Source organism: Pleurodeles waltl, chromosome 2_2, assembly GCF_031143425.1.
Source record: "Pleurodeles waltl isolate 20211129_DDA chromosome 2_2, aPleWal1.hap1.20221129, whole genome shotgun sequence".
Classification (NCBI taxonomy): Eukaryota; Metazoa; Chordata; class Amphibia; order Caudata; family Salamandridae; genus Pleurodeles; species Pleurodeles waltl.
The window spans coordinates 890,385,326-890,401,844 of record NC_090439.1 but is presented as its reverse complement, the minus strand read 5'-3'; the positions used below and the strand labels follow the sequence as shown (position 1 = coordinate 890,401,844).

At 48.7% G+C, this 16,519-nt stretch overlaps 1 protein-coding gene across 8 annotated transcripts in view; it reads left to right on the top strand.

The window, feature by feature from the left end:
- Positions 1–16,519, top strand: part of UBR5 (ubiquitin protein ligase E3 component n-recognin 5) — a 1,605,594-nt gene that overhangs the window by 1,078,278 nt on the left and 510,797 nt on the right. For all 8 annotated transcript variants that reach the window (XM_069220579.1, XM_069220580.1, XM_069220578.1 and 5 more), the window contains one exon: positions 1,858–1,989. In XM_069220579.1, the coding sequence (XP_069076680.1) occupies positions 1,858–1,989 (132 nt within the window). The remainder of the gene's footprint in view (positions 1–1,857; positions 1,990–16,519) is intronic.

The following is a 16,519-nucleotide window of genomic DNA, read 5'->3' as shown; positions in this document are numbered from 1 at the left end:
CTTTTTTGAACAGGGCCGCTGTTCTCGGGAGTTTCTTGGTCTCTTGGAAGCAGGGCAGTCCTCTGAGGATTCAGAGGTCGCTGGTCCCAGAGAAAGCATCCTGGAGCAGTTTTCTTCTGAAGGCAGGAGACAGGCATGGTAGGACTGGGGCCAAAGCAGTTGGTATCTTCTTTCTTCTTCTGCAGGGGTTTTTCAGCTCAGCAGTCCTCTTCTTCAGTAAGTTGCAGGAATCGAAGTTCCTAGGTTCTGGGGAGCCCCTAAATACTGAATTTAGGGGTGTGTTTAGGTCTGGGAGGGCAGTAGACAATGGCTACTGTCCTTGAGGGTGGGTACACCCTCTTTGTGCCTCCTCCCTGAGGGGAGGGGGCACATCCCTATTCCTATTGGGGGAATCCTCCTTCTACAAGATGGAGGATTCCTAAAAGTCAGAGTCACCTCAGCTCAGGACACCTTAGGGGCTGTCCTGACTGGCCAGTGACGACTCCTTGTTTTTCTCATTATCTCTCCTGGACTTGCCGCCAAAAGTGGGGGCTGGGTCCAGGGGGCGGGCATCTCCACTAGCTGGAGTGCCCTGGGGCATTGTAACACGAAGCTTGAGCCTTTGAAGCTAACTGCTAGGTGTTACAGTTCCTGCAGGGGGGAGGTGTGAAGCACCTCCACCTAGTGCAGGCTTTGTTTCTGTCCTCAGAGCACAAAGGCTCTCACCGCATGGGGTCAGAAACTCGTCTCTCAGCAGCAGGCTGGCAGAGACCAGTCAGTCCTGCACTGAACAATTGGGTAAAATACAGGGGGCATCTCTAAGATGCCCTCTGTGTGCATTTTTTAATAAATCCAACACTGGCATCAGTGTGGGTTTATTATTCTGAGAAGTTTGATACTAAACTTCCCAGTATTCAGTGTAGCCATTATGGAGCGGTGGAGTTCGTTTTTGACAGACTCCCAGACCATATACTCTTATGGCTACCCTGCACTTACAATGTCTAAGGTTTTGCTTAGAGACACTGTAGGGGCATAGTGCTCATGCACATATGCCCTCACCTGTGGTATAGTGCACCCTGCCTTAGGGCTGTAAGGCCTGCTAGAGGGGTGACTTACCTATGCCACAGGCAGTGTGAGGTTGGCATGGCACCCTGAGGGGAGTGCCATGTCGACTTAGTCATTTTCTCCCCACCAGCGCACACAAGCTGGCAAGCAGTGTGTCTGTGATGAGTGAGGGGTCCCTAGGGTGGCATAAGACATGCTGCAGCCCTTAGAGACCTTCCCTGGCATCAGGGCCCTTGGTACTAGGGGTACCAGTTACAAGGGACTTACCTAGGTGCCAGGGTTGTGCCAATTGTGGAAACAATGGTACATTTTAGGTGAAAGAACACTGGTGCTGGGGCCTGGTTAGCAGGGTCCCAGCACACTTCTCAGTCAAGTCAGCATCAGTATCAGGCAAAAAGTGGGGGGTAACTGCAACAGGGAGCCATTTCTTTACAGCCATGCACAGTGCAAGTATGGGTGCTTATAGGCGGTTGGCCTCGGTTAGGCCCTATGGCCAACCACCGCCGGCTGTGTGGCACAGTGGTTGGTTTAACATATAGTAATTAAAATTAGTATATGTTAAAAAAAAAAAAAACATACGAACTCCCAGACGAAACCAAAGGTTACAGGGACAGTGTAGTTAGGAAATATAATTAATAAAACATACTCACTTAAAAAACCAACCTCAAGCAACTATAACTTGTGGCCTAAGATAACTCTCATGCCCTCGCCATGCACTGCTAATTACCTCACAAATTACAGCACTCATGCCATCTTTCATAACATCATTGATAATATCAATGTAATATTTCCTGTAAATTATTTGTTTTTTAGGTAGTGATATGGAGTTGGACTTACTAGCTGCAGCTGAAACTGAGAGTGACAGCGAGAGCAATCACAGCAACCAGGATAATGCCAGTGGACGCAGAAGCGTGGTTACTGCAGCTACTGCAGGGTCTGAAGCTGGTACAGTTGACCTTAATCTTTCACTTTGTGTTTCAGAAATGTTTACATCTTTAGGCTATTTTGTCTGATAGAAGGCCACTTTAACTTCTTTAAGGACCTATCCATTTTGCAGAATGTGCCCTTAAGCTTCAACATGCCTAAATGTGTATGCTTTTCCTAGTGATTTCTATACTTAGGCAATGGCTCCCAGGCAGGCACTGAACCTGGGTACCTTTGAACTTGGGAGAGGAGTGCGGTGTGTGTGTGTGTGGGGGGGGGGGGGGGTTGAATGTGTTTGAATGATGTAGTGAGTTATGTAGGGGAGATAGCAGGGGGGAATTTAAACTGAAGATAGCTGAGAATCAAATGCACATATGTTACTTCTGTAGCCCAAACCTAGCTAAAATTCAGTGGAGAGCCCTACATGGTCAAAGACAAGCAATGCATAGAAAGAAATGTAGCTGGGTTGTGGAGGGTGTATGCATTGTGTTGTAGTGATTATCCATTTTAAGCTGCTTCTCCTTTATTACACAGTGTCTCTAAAACTCTCTCTACCAAACCTCTTGACTGTGTGTAATGATGGTTGACATGCTGACCTGATATTATGAAGATCCTGAAACTGCAAAGGCCATGTGCTCATCTCATCGGATGGATTCCTATTGTGGGGGGACTGCCCAGTCAGAGGAGACAATCAGGGACACAATACCATCAAGAAGGTTATGGTTAGCAGCCTTCACAGTATGGCCAACAACAGACTATTTGCTCAGACCTTTCATGCCAGAGCCAGAATGGGTGTTTAAACACCACTTGTAAATGACACAGTATAACTTCCTCTGACCATACCACCCCAGATGGGGTAATTTAAGATTGTTCTTGGGACACCTCATGCAAGTGGTTTATGCCAATTAAAGGCCAGGGATATTGCATAGATTCTCTCTTGAAGCCACACAGTATAAAGCCAAGATGCAGGTGTGAAGAAGGAATGCATATCTTTATACTGTCTAAACACATACAATAATCCAGCTTTACAGACATTAAGGAGTGTTCTTGGTTTATTAAGTACAAAGGACAACATAAAATAAATATTTAAAGAACACTACTTTAAAGATAGTGTTGCAGGATGCCGTACTTTACCAGCAATGTTTTACTTGTGGCAAAGGAGGCGCTGAAAGAACAAAGCCTTCTTGCAGCAGATTTCAGAGAACCTTCAATATTTGCTGATCTCTATGAAGGTTAGGGATAAGATCACTGTTCTACTACTTCAGCCTTTTACCTCTAGGCCGCACACATCAGCAACACCTACTCAGCCTTACACACCACCCTTCTCCACTCACCACAGTTATCATCCAGTCTAATTGACAGGAATCTGGCTTTTTGCAGGCTTACCCCCATGTTTTATACCCATTTTGACTACCAGGCACTGCTGTAATCACAAAGGCCCTCAGCCCTGCTAATCAGGCTCCGTGCATTTAATCCGACCCTTAAAAAGGTACAAGTTAAATTGTTCCCTCTCCAATTGGCATAACTTGGCCTACTTGTATGGTCTGAGTATAAGGTACCAGTGGTGCTAGAGCCCATAAGTTAGTGTCTTTTGTGGGCTGCAGCCCTAGTTGTGCCACCAAGAGTGTGCCAAGGCAACAGTATGACTCCCAGCCTGCCATTGCTGGCTGGGAGAGCAGTTTTAAACTGCTAATTCGACTTTGCCATTTCGAACAATGTCAAAGCCCAAACCTTCCTTTTGTATATTTTTAAGTCACCCCTAAAGCAGGCATACTGAGCCCTATAGAGTGCTTCATATTGAAAGCTTGTACCTGTAGTTCGATGTTTTAAAGATCCTAACAGTAACAAAAACATCTACACTTTCGTGTAAGGCTAGTAGCCCCATTGGCCAGTGTAGAGTTACAGGCTTATGTGATAGCTCTGATAACTTCTGAATGGGACTACTAAGGTTGGCGCGTCAAGGTACTAAAAGAACCAATGTATTAAATCTGATTTAATGGATGAATCAAACGTAATGTTATTAGTGGGAAAATGCAACTTTAGTAAGTTGCCCCTTTGTTGCCCAACGTTTTCCAGTGCCTGTTGCACACAAAGGACAACTCCCAGGAAAGCCTGCAAAATGGCCTATTTTGAAAGGAGATGTCTCCTCCTGACAGGAAAAGCCACACAGGTTGTGAGCCCAAAAGGTGAGTTTCAAAGTGGAAACCAAATGAAGATGGGCTACTCCTTCGTTTAGGTAGACAGGAGGGCATTAGGGACAGTGAGGGGAAAACACTGGTCAAGCCGGATTTCCTGTGGTCGTGTAGCACAGATGTAGCCACACCCCTAGGCTGGGGGCTACTCAGTTCCACAAGTCGAGAGAGGGATTTTGCCATCTTGGGGTGGGCAGAACACAGCATTCTGGGATAGTGAGATGCCACACTTCACAGTATGTAGTCATCAAGCAGCATGTTCTCGAGTATCCAATTGGCTAGTGACTGCTGCTCCTTTTGAGGAAACTTTCTGTGCATAAGAGTGACTTTCATGGCCCCCAAAGTGTAGATCACGTCTGTAAGGGAGAGATAACCGGAGAACTGTGTTGCTGACCTGGGAACCGGCAAAGGGAGACTGCACAGAACATTGAACTGCACTTGCTGCCTCGTGGGCTAGCAAAGCGAGGAACTGTGCCTGCGGTGCCTGGATGGAGGTGTAAAAAAAAAAAGTCCCTAAGCCCCACACAGAAGAAGGGACTTAAAAGAGTCAGTTGGCTGACTTTCTGTGGTAGCATCAGGACCACAAAAGCTAAGGAAGCCTTCCTTGGTGAGTGGTAGCTGAGGTCATCAACTCTTTGCTTCTTGCCAGAGCGAAGCCAGGGAGACTGAGACCCACCACTCAGAAGTTGCACCCGAGTTTGCTGGATCTGGGAGAATCAGAGAAGTGCAGCTTGGTCATCCAGAGTACAAGCTAGTGCCAGAAAAAGGGAACTGCTGGTTGTGTTGTAATGAAGAGCAGTAGACAAGTGGTAACTGGTTCAGTGATGTACTTCATCTGGACTTCTAGGGATGTTGACCTCTGTGGCCAGTCACTCCACTGTATTCGTGGACCGAGGGGTAGCCTCAGCAAGACCCCCATGAACTAGCGCATCGACTTCATCATTCTTGAGCATCTTCAGGATTCTGTATCCCTTGCACCAGGACCACGGAGAACCCAGAGCTTTTACATTGATCACCCCAAAGACCATTGGGTGGACTATAGGCTTTTTGTTGCATTGTCTGGGGTAAAGAAAGGCAAAATAGTGTAGAGAAGCACTCTGTCAAGCTTGGCAGTCCTCTTCATTAAGATCTGCTAAACATTGGCTAAGATGCAGCCTTTAAGAAATACTACAGGCCCGTTCCCCATGGGCAAGGTTGTTTCAATTAAGTTAGCACAGGTAGTGCCTGTTCTTGATAGGACAGTCCTCAACTTGGGCATTTGTGCACACATTCACAGAGCAATGCTGCCTTGACAGCCCAAATGAAAGGTATTTTTACCTATTGTAGGAAGTTGGCTCTGTATGCACTATTTCAAAGTAAGGAATAGTATGCACAGAGTCCAATGGTTCCCCTTAGAGGTAAGATAGTGGCAAAAAGAGATAATACTAATGGTCTATTTTGTGGTAGTGTGGTCGAGCAGTAGGCTTATCAAAGGAGTAGTGTTAAGCATTTGTTGTACATACACACACTCAGAGACAATTCCAGGCCAATAGGTTTTTGTATAGAAAAATATATTTTCTTAGTTTATTTTACGAACCACAGGTTCAAATTCTACATGTAATATCTCATTTGAAAGGTATTGCAGGTAAGTACTTTAGGAACTTTGAATAATCACAATAGCATATATACTTTTTACATAAAACACATATAGCTATTTTAAAAGTGGACACTGCAATTTTCAACAGTTCCTGGGGGAGGTAAGTTATTGTTAGTTCTTGCAGGTAAGTAAACCACCTACGGGGTACAAATTGGGGTCCAAGGTAGCCCACCGTTGGGGGTTCAGAGCAACCCCAAAGTCACCACACCAGCAGCTCAGGGCCGGTCAGGTGCAGAGGTCAAAGTGGTGCCCAAACCACATAGGCTTCAATGGAGAAGGGGGTCCCCCGGTTCCAGTCTGCCAGCAGGTAAGTACCCGCGTCTTTGGAGGGCAGACCAGGGGGGTTTTGTAGGGCACCGGGGGGGACACAAGCTCACCCAAAAAGTACACCCTCAGCGGCACTGGGGCGGCCGGGTGCAGTGTGCAAACACGCGTCGGGTTTCCAATGTAAATCAATGGGAGACTAAGGGGTCTCTTCAGCGATGCAGGCAAGGGGGGGGGGCTCCTCGGGGTAGCCACCACCTGGGCAAGGGAGAGGGCCTCCTGGGGGTCACTCCTGCACTGGAGTTCCGATCCTTCAGGTCCTGGGGGCTGCGGGTGCAGGGTCTTTACCAGGCGTCGGGATTTTAGAGTCAGGCAGTCGCGGTCAGGGGGAGCCTCGGGATTCCCTCTGCAGGCGTCGCTGTGGGGGCTCAGGGGGTACAACTTTGGTTACTCACAGTCTCGGAGTCGCCGGGGGGTCCTCCCTGTAGCGTTTTCTCCACCAGTCGAGTCGGGGTCGCCGGGTGCAGTGTTGCAAGTCTCACGCTTCAGGCGGGGTCTTTAAATCTGCTCCTCTGGAAACAAAGTTACAGTCTTTGTTGAACAGGGCCGCTGTTCTCAAGAGTTTCTTGGTCTTTTGGAAGCAGGGCAGTCCTCTGAGGATTCAGAGGTCGCTGGTCCTGGGGAAAGCGTCGCTGGAGCAGTTTTATTCCGAAGGAGGGAGACAGGCCGGTAGGACTGGGGCCAAAGCAGTTGGTTTCTGATGGATACAACTACCTGTGGATTCCTCACCTAATGAATACTCCCATGGCGCCAGCATTCAACGGAAATCTTCTTCCTAGACTCTGCACGTCACTCTAGCCCACGCGATGCCGTCTGACATCATACAGGCAATAAGAGGTCCTCGACGACGTGCCGACGTCCGTTCCCTTTTTTCCGTGCATTCGAAACGGTTATCTTCGAGGGAGCTACTGTTACTTTAGTGGTTACAGTGTGTTTTCTGCTGCGTAGTTCTTCTCTGCGGTAACAATGTCTCAGAGAAAGTCGGGTTTCAAGCCCTGTCGAGAGTGTGGGGACAAGATGTCCGTTACAGATCCTCACTCCGACTGTCTCTGGTGCTTGAGCTCCGATCACGACGTTGTGACTTGCGATTCATGTCAGCACATGAATCCGAAGGCCCTCAAGGAACGTGAGGCTAAATTATTCCTGGCGAAGTCGAAGAGAAAGGAAAAACATCACAAGAAGTCTTCCTCGCCAAGGTCTCATCGGCGTCATCGAGACTCCCGGCACCGTAGAGATTCACGGCGTCATTCAAGCAAGGAGACTCGTTCGAGGTCGCCTTCGGCTCGACGTCGGAGGACTTGGGAGGTCAGTCCCACGGTCACGCCGCATCCATCGACGCCGTTGCCCTCTCCGGCGTCACCGACTTCGCCTGGACAAGCGTCTGTGGTTGAGGTGATGCAGCCTCTTGTGATGTCTCCGGCGTCGCGGACGTCGAGGTCGGGGTCGCCTTCGATCCAGGCACCCCAGTATCCGGCTTTTCCAGCCCCTGGAGCCGATAGTACCGCATTTCTGAATGCGATGTATACCATCTTTCAGCAGATGGCTCCAGGAGGTGCTCCGGCTGGTCCTTCGGGGCCTTTGGCCTTTTCATTGGGTGATCCTGCGCCTCTTCGGCCGGCACCCTTTATGCCCTTTCTCCCTTTTGGGAATGTGGGCTCGGCGCCGGTGTCGGCGCCGGTGGCCGCTCCGTTGGCTTCAGAGGGATTGGCTCCGGATGTTTCCATCCCGTCGACGTCGGGATTTCGTCCTGTGACTCCGGTGGGTCCATCGGCTCCAAGATCCCTTTGTCCTGTTCCTTCATCGGCGCCGAAGCTGTCTGCGGCGCCGGATGCGGCGTCGGATGCTTCTGGAGATCGGCGCCGATCTTCGACTTCGGCAGAGGCCATGTCGACTCCGCGCATTGAGCAGAGACTACATTCAAGGAGGCGTGCTCTCCGTCTGTTGGAAGAGCAGGAGTACCAGCGAGTCCTGGAGGAAGGAGAGGTTGAGGACTCGGGTGATGGACTGCATGGTCTGGATACGGCCAGTGGGCTGGATACTTCCCCTGAGTGGGACCTTTCATCTCCAGGGGAGTATACGGAGGAGGCTGCTACCTTTCACGCGGTGGTGAGGAAGGCGGCTAATTTTCTGGGCCTGCCTTTGCCGGTGGCAGAGGCGAAGCAGAATTTATTGACGGAGGTGCTGCATCCGGCCTCTGCTGCAGCGGAGCCTCTCTTGCCGTTTAATGAGGCTTTGCTTGATCCGGTGTTGGAGGTGTGGAAGAAGCCTGTATCTTCCTCGGCAGTTCATAGGGCTGTGGCCAGGAGATATCGGACTGCACCATCTGACCCTGGCTTTCTTTCAAGACACCCTACGCCGGAGAGCTTGGTGGTACAAGCCTCCTGTTCTTCAAAATCAGCGCCTGGATCCTTCCCGACGGTGCCAGGAGACAGGGACTCCAAAAAACTGGATGCACAATCCAAGAAAATATTTTCTTCTTGCAGTTTGGCGTTGAAGGCCACCAACGCAACTTGCATTCTGGGGAGATATGTCCATGCTCTTATGGATGATATTTCATCTTCTTTTACGAAGCTTCCCCAGGGACTCTTGGATTTTGTCTCAGACGCCCAGGCTGCCGCAACCCAGATTATCCAGTCTGGACTGGACACGACCGACTCGGTGGCTAGGGCGATGGGCACGGCTGTGGTGGCAAGGAGACAGGCCTGGCTCCGTAATTCTGGGTTTTCTGCGGATGTACAGTCGACCCTATTAGACCTCCCGTTTGATGGGGACAAACTGTTTGGAGCAAAGGCAGATTCGGCCTTGGAGCGATTTAAAGAGAGCAGGGCCACAGCCAAATCGTTTGGGCTGCAAGCTCCTTCTTCCTCTGCCTCTTCCAGATTTTTCAGGAGGTTTCGTGGATTTGGGCGTGGCTCTTCCTCCTCTTCCTTTCGGGGGAGGTTCCAGCAAGCCGCCTCTTCTCACCCCTATAGATCATTTAGAGGGAGAGGTAGGGCCCGCACCAGAGGAGCCTCTCAACAGCACTCTGCCTCTTCCTCGTCCTCTGGAGGGGTGCAGCAGGGAAAGCAGCCTTAGGCTTCCACCATTTCCCACTCACTCCTCTCCTGTAGGGGGAAGATTATGGTATTTTCTCCACAAGTGGGAGACTATTACAACGGACTCTTGGGTTATCAGTATTGTGGAGAAAGGCTACACCCTTCCCTTTCGGGAGTTTCCGCCCCCCCTCCCGCCCCGCCCATCTTATTGTTCAGAGGAACACCTCCTGTTGCTAGAACAGGAGGTTCAAGTCCTCCTTTCAAAGGGTGCGGTGGAGTTGGTTCCAGAGCAGGAAAGGGGTCAAGGTTGTTACTCAAGGTACTTCCTGATTCCCAAGAAAGATGGTCGGTTGAGACCGATCCTGGATCTGAGGATCTTGAATTGGTTCCTCAATCAGGAAAAGTTCAAGATGGTGACCCTAGCACAGGTGCTTTTGGCATTGAACAAAGAAGATTGGATGGTGTCTGTCGACTTGCAGGATGCTTATTTTCATATCCCGATACTCAAGTCGCACAGGAAGTATCTCCGGTTTGTGGTAGGGTCGCAGCACTATCAGTTTGCGGTCCTCCCGTTTGGTCTTACTCCAGCACCTCGAGTCTTCACGAAGGTGATGTCAGTGGTTGCGGCAGAGCTCAGAAGGAAGGGGATAGCAGTATTCCCTTACTTGGACGACTGGTTGATCAAAGCCAAGTCCCCGGAGCTTGTGTCGTATCATCTGCAGTCAACAACCCAGTTGTTGTTCGACCTGGGCTTTTCGGTGAACGTGCCCAAATCTCACCTGGAGCCCTCTCAGCGCCTCCTGTTCATAGGGGCAGTACTGGATACAACATTGAATCGAGCCTTTCCTCCACCTCAGCGGGTTCAAGATATTCAGGAATTGGTTCCAATGTTTCGAAATGGAGCAGTAGTTCCAGTCCTCAAGGTCCTTCGTCTGCTCGGTCTGTTTGCCTCCTGCATACTGTTGGTCACGCATGCTCGCTGGCACATGAGGGCTCTTCAGTGGTGCCTCCGAAGGCAGTGGTCTCAACACAAGGGAGATCTAGAAGGTGCGGTCAAGATCTCCAGAGATGCTGCTGTGGACTTGAAGTGGTGGATTGCGTGCAACAATCTTTCGAAAGGAAAGCCGTTCGCTCAGTCGCCACCAGTGGCCACGGTCATAACGGATGCTTCCACTCTAGGGTGGGGAGCTCATCTGGGGGATCTGGAGATCAAAGGACTTTGGTCTCTAGAGGAACAGAGGTTTCATATCAATCTGTTAGAGTTACGGGCTGTACGTCTGGCTCTCAAGGCCTTCCTCCCTTCCCTTCGTGGTCAGTCGGTACAGGTCCTGACGGACAATACTACCACGATGTGGTACATAAACAAACAGGGAGGAGTAGGGTCGTACCTTCTCTGCAGAGAAGCTCTTAGACTATGGTCCTGGGCAAAGGACCATCAGATTTGCTTGGTAGCAAATCATCTGGCCGGGGTCTTGAATGTACGTGCGGACAGTCTCAGTCGCCAATTCTCGGCCGACCACGAGTGGCGTCTCCATCCAGATCAAGTCTGTTTAATCTTCCAGATGTGGGGGTTTCCTCGGATAGATCTGTTTGCCACTCGGGAGAACGCGCATTGTCCGTTATTCTGCAGCCTCCAGTATCCGGTGCAGGGAGCATTGGGGGACGCGTTTCTGATAACCTGGTGCGACCAGTTGCTTTACGTGTTTCCCCCCATACCCTTGATTCCTCGAGTGTTGAGGAAGATTCGCCAAGACCGGGCCCAAGTCATCTTAATAGCTCCGGATTGGCCAAGGAGGGTGTGGTACTCCGACCTTCTCCAACTCTCGCTGTGCCCTCCGCTCCGTCTCCCTCTCAGGGCAGACCTCCTCTCGCAGTCGCAGGGGCAGGTTTTACACCCCAACCTCCAGAGTCTACACCTACATGCCTGGAGATTGAACGGGGCAACCTGAGTTCCTTCTCTCTCCCGCCTGATGTAGTGGATATTATATTAGCGGCCAGGCGACACTCCACTAAATCTATCTACGCTAATAGGTGGTCTGAATTTGTTATCTGGTGTGGAGAGAGACAGATTGATCCCTTACATGCTCATCTGTCAGATGTTTTGTCTTTTGCTCTGTCTCTAGCGCAGAAAGGTTGTGCAGTGGCTACCATTAAAGGTTATTTGTCTGCCCTGTCAGCCTTCATTTGTCTTCCAGATCAACCATCGTTATTTAAATCCCCTATTGTTCTCAGATTCTTGAAAGGTCTTCTAAATAAATATCCTCCAAAACCATTTGTGATGCCTCAATGGGATTTGTCCTTGGTCCTCACTTTCCTTATGGGGTCCCCTTTTGAGCCTATGCATTCTTGCCCCTTGAGGTATTTGGTTATTAAAACAGTCTTCCTGGTGGCTATTACATCTGCAAGGAGAGTGAGTGAGTTGCAGGCCTTATCGGTAAAACCCCCTTATACAACTTTTTATGGGGATAAGGTGGTGTTGAGGACCAAGGCTGCTTTCCTCCCGAAGGTTGTTTCACCTCTGAGGTCAGATGGACGGCCATTTTGCACGGTCAGTGCTGCAGGATTTCTTGGTTTGACCATACAGGCACCCTCCACCGGGAGTAGTACTGCTTTGGGACTCTATTCATTAGGTGAGGAATCCACAGGTAGTTGTATCCATCAGAAGAACGAGTTACTTACCTTCGGTAACGACTTTTCTGGTGGATACATTAGCTACCTGTGGATTCCTCACGGTCCCACCCGCCTCCCCGTTGCCTTTCTGGTCTTACCAAGTAATCCTTGAGTGCGCTCCTCTTGGTCTTCAAGGTTGCAATAGATGTTGTATATATGGATACTTGTATATATTTATATGTATATATATATATATATATGTATATATCTTTGTGTATATACATGATTTGCATATATTTGTTGGTTAAGAAAAAAAAAAGAAAGAGTTATATTAAATTTACAGCCATTTTATTGCAATGTTGTGTATTTTACAATGTTATGGGATGTTGCCTTGCTCTTTCATTGCATTGGGTTGTTGTTCTCATGCACGTAAAAAATTTTGGTACTGACGTCGGCACGTCGTCGAGGACCTCTTATTGCCTGTATGACGTCAGACGGCGTCGCGTGGGCTAGAGTGACGTCCTCGTCGACGTGCAGAGTCTAGGAAGAAGATTTCTGTCGAATGCTGGCGCCATGGGAGTATTCATTAGGTGAGGAATCCACAGGTAGCTAATGTATCCACCAGAAAAGTCGTTACCGAAGGTAAGTAACTCGTTCGTCTCCGTCTTCTCTGCAGGGTTTTTCAGCTCAGCAGTCCTCTTCTTCTTTAAGTTGCAGGAATCTGATTTCCTAGGTTCAGGGTAGCGACTCATGCCACAAACAGATGTACACTGGGTAAGTGACATTTTCCATATATATATATGTTCGATGGCATGTGTAACTGCAGATACACATGCTTTGCACCAGATACACATGCTGTGCACAGTCCGCTGTCTGGTGTTGGGCTCGGAGTGTTACAAGTTGTTTTTCTTCGAAGAAGTCTTTTCGAGTCACGAGACCGAGGGACTCCTCCCACTTCGATTCCATTGCGCATGGGCGTCGACTCCATCTTAGATGGGTTTTTTTCCGCCATCGGGTTCGGACGTGTTCCTTTTTGCTCCGTGTTTCGGGTCGGAAAGTTAGTTAGAATCTCGGGAAAAAAACGTCGGTATTGTTTGCGTTCGGTATCGGGTTAGTTAGAACAAATCGACACCGAATTTTGAAGAGCTCCGGTGGCCCTTCGGGGTTTTTTCGAACCCCCGTCTGGGCCTGGTCGGCCCGGCCACGTGCGACTTCAAGGCTCATGGAACGGACCCCATTCCGCTTCTGCCCAAAATGCCATCACAAGTATCCGTATACGGATCACCATCTGGTCTGTAACTTGTGCTTGTCCCCCGAGCACAAGGAGGAAACTACAAATGGCGTCCACGCCGACAGGTCAAGATCGTTTCGAGGAGGAAGAAGAAGCTTTCTCCGTCCGCGAGTCGGATTCAGAAGAACTCGACGCCAAAGAAACAACCAAAACCGTGAGTAAGACGTCGAAAATCGAGACTCAAGAGAAGTCTACAAAAGCCCAGGGGACGCCACCACCAACAGGCCATGGCTTAACCCGAAAAATAGGTGACCCATCCAAGGCACCGAAAAAGGGCATGCTGGTGTCGAAGTCATCCGACTCCGGTCGAGATACCGCCACACAGCAACCTCGGAGCCGAGACAGCGGCTCCGAGAAACTTCGGCACAGAGACAGCGGAACCGAAGAATTTCGGCACCGAGACACCACGCCGAAAACAAAGAAGGTTTCTTCGGAGCCTAAAAAGACTTCCGAAAAGGTTTTGGTTCCGAAACAGCCAGCCTCGGAGCCGAAAACTAGTTCCTATACAGACGAACAAGGATTAACCTCCCAATTACATAGATTTGGAGAGGAGCTTCAAGCTGTAGAGCCTGACTACACACAAAGAAGGCTTCATATTCATGAGGACACAGGGAAGATAACCACTCTTCCCCCAATCAAAATAAAAAGGAAACTTGCCTTTCAACAAAAGGACAAGCAACCACAGGCAAAGGTGGCAAAGAAAACAACCCCACCACCGTCTCCACCACCATCAATACATGCATCACCAGCAACAACTCTACCACTGATGCACTCACCAGCTCATACCACAATGAGTCAGGATGATCCCGATGCATGGGACCTCTACGATGCTCCAGTGTCTGACAATAGCCCAGACTCTTATCCTACAAAACCGTCACCACCTGAGGACAGTACATCCTATACACAGGTGGTCGCAAGGGCAGCCGAGTTTCACAATGTCTCCTTACATTCGGAACCAATTGAGGATGACTTTCTCTTTAACACCCTATCCTCCACCCATAGCCAGTATCAATGCCTTCCCATGCTCCCAGGAATGCTAAGACATTCAAAACAAATTTTTCAGGATCCAGTTAAAGGCAGAGCCATAATCAAGGGTGGAGAAAAAATATAAGCCACCGCCCACAGATCCAATATATATTACAACACAACTAACACCAGACTCAGTAGTTGTGGGGGCAGCTCGTAAGGGAGCCAACTCTCATACCTCAGGCGACGCACCACCTCCAGACAAGGAGAGCCGCAAATTCGATGCTGCGGGAAAAAGAGTTGCAGCACAAGCAGCAAATCAGTGGCGTATTGCCAATTCACAAGCACTTTTGGCACGATACGACAGGGCTCATTGGGATGAAATGCAACATTTCATCGAACACTTACCCAAGGAGTTCCAAAAAAGAGCGCAACAGGTGGTGGAAGAGGGACAAAGTATCTCAAATAATCAGATACGGTCTGCCATGGATGCAGCAGATACAGCTGCAAGGACAATAAACACTGCAGTCACAATACGAAGGCACGCATGGCTGCGCACTTCTGGGTTCAAACCGGAAATCCAGCAGGCTGTGCTCAGTATGCCGTTTAATGAACAGCAATTGTTTGGGCCGGAGGTAGACACTGCCATCGAAAAACTCAAAAAGGACACCGATACAGCCAAAGCCATGGGCGCGCACTCTACTCCCCGCAGAGCAGAGGAACATTTAGGAAAACACCTTTTAGGGGAGGGTTTCGAGGTCAACCCACAGAAACCACAACCTCACAAACAAGGCCTACCTACCAGGGTCAATATCAGAGGGGAGGGTTTCGGGGGCAATTTAGAGGGGGCCAATTCCCAAAAAATAGAGAAATTCCAAGGCCCCAAAACCCCTCAAAATAAGCAGTGACTCACAAGTCACACAACCCCATCACATAACACCTGTGGGGGGAAGACTAAGCCAATTTTACAAACTTTGGGAGGAAATAACAACAGACACTTGGGTCTTAGCAATTATCCAGCATGGTTATTGCATAGAATTTCGCCAATTCCCTCCGAACGTCCCACTGAAAACACACAATATGTCAAAACAACATATAGATCTTCTAGGACTAGAAGTTCAAGCATTGCTACAAAAGGACGCAATAGAATTAGTACCAATTCAACAAAAAAACACAGGAGTTTACTCACTGTACTTTCTAATACCCAAAAAGGACAAAACTCTGAGACCAATACTAGATCTCAGAACACTAAATACCTACATAAAATCAGACCACTTTCACATGGTCACATTACAAGACGTAATCCCACTGCTCAAACAGCAAGACTACATGACAACATTAGATCTAAAAGATGCGTATTTCCATATACCAATACATCCTTCACACAGGAAATACCAAAGGTTCGTATTCCAAGGAATACATTACCAATTCAAAGTGTTGCCATTCGGAATAACAACTGCGCCAAGAGTTTTTACAAAATGCCTGGCAGTAGTAGCTGCACATATCAGAAGGCAGCAAATACATGTGTTCCCGTACTTAGACGACTGGTTAATCAAAACCAACACGCTAAAACAGTGTTCACAGCACTCAAAATATGTCATACAAACCCTTCACAGGCTAGGTTTCTCCATCAACTACGCGAAGTCACACCTTTTGCCGTGTCAAACGCAGCAACACTTAGGAGCGACAATCAACACAACAAAAGGGATTGCCACTCCAAGTCCACAACGGGTTCAAACATTTCACAAAGTAATACAGGCCATGTATCCAACACAAAAGATACAAGTCAGAATGGTAATGAAACTACTAGGGATGATGTCTTCATGCATAGCCATTGTCCCAAACGCAAGATTGCACATGCGACCCTTACAACAGTGCCTAGCATCACAATGGTCACAAGCACAGGGTCAACTTCTAGATCTGGTGTTGATAGACCGCCAAACATACATCTCGCTTCTATGGTGAACAGTACAAATTTAAACCGAGGGCGGCCTTTCCAAGACCCAGTGCCACAATACGTCATAACAACAGATGCTTCCATGACAGGGTGGGGAGCACACCTCAATCAACACAGCATCCAAGGACAATGGGACATACATCAGAGACAGTTTCACATAAATCACTTGGAAATGTTAGCAGTATTTCTAGCGCTGAAAGCATTTCAACCCATAATAACCCAAAAATACATTCTTGTCGAAACAGACAACATGACAACAATGTATTATCTAAACAAACAAGGAGGGACACACTCAACACAGTTGTGCCTCCTAACACAGAAAATATGGCATTGGGCGATTCACAACCACATTCGCCTAATAGCACAATTTATTCCAGGGATTCAGAACCAGTTGGCAGACAATCTCTCTCGATCACCAACAAACCCACGAATGGGAAATTCACCCCCAAATACTAAACAATTACTTTCAAATTTGGGGGACGCCTCAAATAGATCTATTTGCAACAAAGGAAAACTCTAAATGCCAAAACTTCGCATCCA